The sequence below is a fragment of the Agrilus planipennis genome, unplaced genomic scaffold (genome assembly GCF_000699045.2).
Source record: "Agrilus planipennis isolate EAB-ADULT unplaced genomic scaffold, Apla_2.0 scaffold219, whole genome shotgun sequence".
Taxonomy (NCBI): Eukaryota; Metazoa; Arthropoda; class Insecta; order Coleoptera; family Buprestidae; genus Agrilus; species Agrilus planipennis.
The window spans coordinates 485,158-491,826 of record NW_020439309.1 but is presented as its reverse complement, the minus strand read 5'-3'; the positions used below and the strand labels follow the sequence as shown (position 1 = coordinate 491,826).

General features: G+C 33.2%; 1 protein-coding gene across 1 annotated transcript in view; it reads left to right on the top strand.

Moving 5' to 3' along the window:
* Window positions 1–6,669, top strand: part of LOC108739383 (transmembrane and coiled-coil domains protein 2) — a 93,534-nt gene that overhangs the window by 34,725 nt on the left and 52,140 nt on the right. Inside the window, exon 2 of the mRNA XM_025978518.1 lies at window positions 6,338–6,647. Coding sequence (XP_025834303.1) covers window positions 6,338–6,647 — 310 coding nt within the window. The remainder of the gene's footprint in view (window positions 1–6,337; window positions 6,648–6,669) is intronic.

The window sequence follows — 6,669 nt, the reverse complement described above, 5'->3', positions numbered from 1 at the left end:
TTATTAATTAAATATTTAAAATTATATTGTCTGTGATTTGAATTAATAGAAATTTCCTTATGTTGTCCAGGCACTAATGCTGCTGTTGAAAGGGTATTTTCACTAGGGAATGATTATTGGAGCAGTGAGAAGTCGCAACTTTCTGTAAAAACATTATCTGCCGTCTTAACAGTCAAATTTAATATGCAAAATGAAAGTTGTTCGGATGTGGCTACATTATTAGACGAACATCCTCATTTGGCAAAAAAAATCCACTCCGAAGAAAAATATGTTTTTAAAAGAAAATAAAGTTTTTATCGTTTTTTCTTCTTTTTTTTCACCTATGAAATACTTGCAAAGTGTACTCTTTTTGAACAAAAGATAGTTGGTCACCTTACAATATAGGTACCTACTTTATATATTTACATGACTACTGAAAAATATTCAACTTATCACAAACATAAAGTATAGATAATATTCGATTTATCAAATTAGTGTTATCGAATAGTAATGAATCTTAAACATTGCGACATTTAACCTTGTTTTCTTTTAATTCTTTGTTTTAAGTCTGATTCAAGTTGTCGTCACCATATCTTCCTTTTAGTCATCCGCTGAACGATGACAGTCGGATATTTTTGTACGGTGCCAATTTTATTTTTTGGTAAATGTCTAGACGATGGCCGGGTGGGATCGAAAGAGGAGGACTCCCCCACCACTGTACCATAAAAAGTTCGTGGCGGTCTCATCCCCATAAAAAGTTATGGGGGTTAGATGATGATTAGGGGGGATCGAAAGTGGGTGGTCACCTAAGTAAAACCCCATAAAAAAATTGCGGCGGTCTCACTCCCATAAGAAGTTATGGGGGTTGAAAGTTGATTATTTTGAAAATTTTCATGCACTATAATTCAAATAAAAAAAATATTTTCAAGCGGGTGGGGGTGCGGGATCGAAAGAGGGTGGTCACTTGAACAAAACCCGATAAAATTCGTCAGGTGTCTGAATTAGATAATGGGTAAATAATTCAAAATTATATTTTAATAGTTACTTATCCTTTGAATGGTAGAAACAGATACTTATTAAAAAATGAACGCTTTTATTGTAAATCACGACAATATTGTACCGCCACACTTGGAAAATTATCAGGTGATGAATGTTGATGTAATTTACAACAAAAGAATTCTTGAAATTTTTAATTTTTTATAGTAGATATTTTCGGAATTTAGTCTGTGTATATTTTATGATGAAAAGAATGCTAGCGTTTATTTATTGGATAAGCTGAAAATAATAAAATAATACATGTGTACATTAGTCAAAATTTACCATTTAAGCGAAACATGAAGTGTCGAAATCATACAACATACATTAATCCAAATTGACATATCTTGGAAAACCAAGTGAAATTTTGAGTTAGCTAGGCACTTAAAAATAAATTACTGCAGATATTTTGATTTATGTGGTTAGTGATTTAACTTCCAATTATGTAAATAATGAAAAATATATTTTAGAGCGGGGGGGGGGGAAATTTTTACACACTTATCATCCCTAGTTTTTTCACACAAGTAATTTCACAATAGGTTAAAATTCCTTTTTTTTACTGATAACTTCTTTTAAAACGTTATGTTGAAATACGTACAATACGTAATCTTTTTGAGCTTTTTATGTTATTTTGCCGTTATATATTTTGATAAGTAACAGCAATTAATTGATTAAAATTTTAATGATTTCTTAAAATTTCGTAAAACTAAAGTTATTGATCTGTAATATATACTTATTGAAAGCGTTTTTATATGCCCACTATAAATAACCCGATTCATGTAATAAATACATTTAAACGTATTATTTACGCCCCCAGGAGTCGTTAGATGAAACTTTGGCACACAATAGTACGCTGTATTGTTCAATGACTTGTACGATAAAATTTGTCATTTATTTATAAAGAAAAACCTCTGCATTTGCATTTTTTACAATTGAGCCAATAGTTCTGTAACAATAAGAGCATAGTCATCACGTACGTGTCTTCCAATTTTTGCATTAAATACATATGTATGTTCTTACGTATTTGTGTTAAATACACACATACATATGTTCAAATACATTTGCAATAGTATGCGTGTAAGTCATTAGTATTTCCCGGTTTCTGTTTTGGTGCCAGTGTTCTATTTCGAGTGTTAACCTTAGTTCTGAAGTTCACGTTCGTTATTTTCATTTGCAGCCGGTCCGCTATAAAACCGATTTCCTCCTATTTAGTGCTCGTTTGATGATGATTCCTTATTAATTGTGCTATCGTAATTATATGTTTATATTATAAATCAATGAGGCCGCTATTTATGTTGGTCGTTTCCGTACTAAAATCGACGCATCCTCCGCCGCAATGATGGTATATCTTCCTTTTGTAAGTGTATGTATTATTACTTGTAATATTTTTATTTTATTTATTTGGTGTTTGTGATTATTTTGTTTCATCTCTGGGATAATGAATTAAAATGTCAGGCATGAAAGGCAACTCTCAAAAAGCTTAACATTTCACTTTAGTTGTATCATCCTCTTTTCTATTAATTTTGGAATCAAGTACGTAATACTTTCCAATAGGTACGTCTTAGTATAACTAAAACTATAAAATAAGCGTAAAAGAATCTGAGTTATTTCTGATACGTATTTGTTTTTGTATGAACGAGCAAGTGAATAAATAAACTACATATTTAAATTCCTTTGAGTAAAGACAGATAAGTCGAAAGGTATTTATTCTTAATTAGAAAAGTCCTTGTTGAACGTTAACTAATCGTATAGTAAGTAGCTAATCTTTAATTGAACGCAGCATTGTTTAGAGATCCGCACGCTAACGCGAAAGTTCCGCTGCTCCATCCCTGCGAATAGATGCAGCGGCATACCATCGTATTTACATCGACAGCGGAGCCACTATAGCGTTTTGCTAATCAGGAACACTGCAGTGAAGTCGTATAAAATAGACACTAACCAAAAAGCTTGTTGAATTTGTACATCAGATTTTTGAGTAAATCGGAGCACATTTTCTTATATGATATATAGGCGCCTGGGCCCATTTCTAGATAAGGGTGGAGGGTAAAAATCGAAAAAAAAAATACTTAAAATACTCCACATTTCGGGAAAAAAAGTGGCAAAAAAAATTCATGACCTATGCATGAATAAAAAAGAAGTGAACTCTATCGGGTCTAACAAAATGGAATATTTTCTTTTTGATGTGTACATCAACGAGAACGGAAAAATAGTGGCAGAAATTTTGGTCTGGCAATTGTTTAGTAATTTGACGTCCAAATGTCGAAAATTAGCCGACAATTTTTTCGATCCCCCCACCCCCTTATCTCGAAATGGGCCCAAATTTCGCCTATGTCATATAAGAAAAAAGTTCTTTAAATTACTTAAAAAACTGATGAACCAGAGACAGAATATTGAATACCTACCATTTTCGTCGTGAAAATATCTTGAATGTTCCTCTTCAAAAAACTTTCGCGGCGATGCGGTGTAAACTAAGTAGACTGTTCGATGATCTATCAGATCTTTACTGCGTGCTGATGTGAAAGAAAAATCAAATGTGTCCATACGCGAATGCATTATTTAGCAGAAGTGAGAAGTCGTTCATCTAGTTTTAGGAAATTTGTTTTATTTAAATCACAGTTAATATGAAATCTAGATGACATTACGGTAGCTTCTGTGGAAGCCCCTGTAATAATTTTTACACAATTCAACTCTTAAGAAAGGAAATTCTTCCTGTATACAAAATGTAAGGCGAATTCTTTTACTCCGTGAATTGCATTGGCGCTTTTTTTGGTTTGAATCCTTTAAAACATTATCTTATACCTAAACATTTCTCATATTCAATAAGAAATACTCTTTGCATACTTTACTTATAGTACTACAGCTTTGAAGATGCTACGTTCTCATTTTTGTTTACATAAACCAAACTTAATTAAGTTGCAAAGTAACCAATTATGCAAAGTAACCAATTATTATTAATTCGTAGTGTTTCTGAAATAAATAGCAAACTTGCAGGAGGTTATAAGGCACTCTAAAAGAAGAAAATTATGTAAATGTTTAGTGGTCCGAATGTTTACCGTTTTCGAAAAAAATTTATTTGAAATTACAGTCAAGGCCCAGTCCGGCCCTGGTAGGGAAATACAACATTCCAACGCCGTATTCCATCAATTGTAGTACCCGTGTTGTACGACTATTTCTTTTATATTTTGTGTTCTTAATACCATGTCGATGTGTACTTTGAACAGTATTGCATTCCACCAGCGATGAACAAAGTAGTTGTTTAATTAATTGTTATCTCAGTGGGCGTCTAAAGATTATTATGTGTATTAGGTTAGTAATAAGCTGTTGATATTTATTTATTAGATGTTCCACAACCGTCACTATTTACATTTTTCATCGATGTAGTTGCTTAATTATCGCAATTTCGGTACGTTGCCAGTTCACGCCTAGGGCCGACTTCAGATTACAATTTTGCCTAGTTTTCTATATTTTTTGACTCTCACTGTTTGTTTACCATGTGATTCCTTATTATATCTAGTTAACACCATTTATGATTGCCACTTATTTTAGAAACACCCATAATAATAGCAATGAGATAATTTGTTTACTATTATAATCAAGTTTTTTTTTTTATTTTGTTAACAAACCAGTCTGAAATCGTTTAAAAATAAAAATCGTCGGATGTTTTGTTTATTTCAAGATACGTAAGCAAAAAAGCAAATTGTCATTGAGAGTGTATTCTAGTTGCTTAAACCACAAAGTGACCAATCAACTTTGCTAATTTGAAATTAATTCAATTTTAATTAATACCTACCTATTAATATATATGTACGTGTACTATAGTATAAAAATATTGATATTTTGACCGTAAACTCTATTTTACGTTTTTCGTTTATCATTCTTAACTTGTGTACTTTTGTGTATTTAAGAAGTTTGATACATAACATCTATTTAAGTACATATTTGTATAGTTATCCTGCTGGTGATTGATACACATAAATTGTATTCGATAGGACAAAATGCTCATTACGTTTTATGATAATACTTATATATTTACTTATTTTTTGAATATAAATTGCATACTTTCCAATATTAATTATCAGTTTACCAAAATAGGCGTTCCGCAAACATTTTTGGCATTTAGTTCAATATACGATAGATATTCCCTAATTGTATTTCATTGCTAACTAATTCTGTTTCGTGGTTAATGCAACAACGTGCCCAATTCCCACAATCCGCATTCAAGTGTATATGTAAATTAGAAGTAATGGTACATACCTATTATTCACATACAGCGGACACAATCTATATAAATGTCAAAGCTGATCTGCAAATTTACTGACGATGAGCGGCATGGTCACTGATTAGCAGTCGGAGTAGGTAGAACACTGCCGGTTCGATTCCGGGCCCGTTTGCTCCGGTCCAAGTTTTTCTGTGATTTCCTTGGATGACTTAGGCAAATACACAGTAATATTCCACCGATAATCTTTTACTCTCTTTTGTCTTTGTTTTGTGCGTGTCATCTTTCTCATCCCAACAATCACCACCACCACCACCTATTCCCACGATTTCTAAGAAGAGGCTGAGAGAGTCTTCAGGCTTTGCCCAGAGAAGCTGCCCGCCCATCAGCATTAGGAGTTGGTAAAAATGAAGCACTCGAAGTTTAATTTAACTTTTTTCTGTAAATTAGGCATTCTGAAACACGCCTAGGCAATTAAGAAAGCAAGACTGTTTTCCTTAGGGCTAACTAATTGGTGTAAGAGATGATGGATCTTCAATTAATACTTAGTTTTTTCTTATGCACTAGAATTTCTCGAAGTAACCCTATGCAAATCAGCCCAAACTAAATTAATGTAAAACAGTTTTAATGTCTGTCTTGCTGGCTATAATCAATCGTCTGTAAAAGGGGTTTTATTTTTCTGTTATGGTATTTTCTTAAGCATGTTAGATTTAAATATTGTTATACTTATAAATATAACGAGCATCCTGTCGACAAAAACAAAAATTAAAAAATTTGTCAAGTTCGGCACAAACAACGTTTGGGGTCCTCGGCTTCGCCATTAAAAGAGTTAAGATCGGAACTTGTGTCAAACGCCGTACAAGGTGTAATCAAATTACGTTCTTTGGTATTGAATTGTTGTGCTTATGGATGTCGGCAATCAAATTTATTAGACATGGTTTTCAGAAACAGCTTGGGGTAAATATTCCAAATATAGTAACCAGAGATGCCAGGTCAAAAGGAAAACAGGCTACTTATCCATTTCCATTTTATTTGTTCTTGTTAACTATTTATATAATATCTAAAAAAAAATTGCATTCTTATTAATTCCATTGCCTTTTGTTTCAGGTCCAGGAAGGTCCACCGCCGAAGCCAGCGCGACACCGTTCACCTACGGCATCTGCTGTTCATACGAAAACTGATATGGACGATTCCAATCATTTGGTACAGCACGAAGAAGCTGGTGATACAACGGCAGAAGGGGATGAGTCTGATCTTTGTTACGGATCATCGTTTATCTCAAACGGCAGTTCCGAACACGGCATACAATATGATGAACTCGATGCTGCTTCCAGGACCAATCCTGCCATCGAACACCTTTCAAACAAGATTAAACGTACAAAAGACTGCATACGATTAGAACAAACGCTTAGGGATGGTAAGACTGTGAAAGCCTTAAC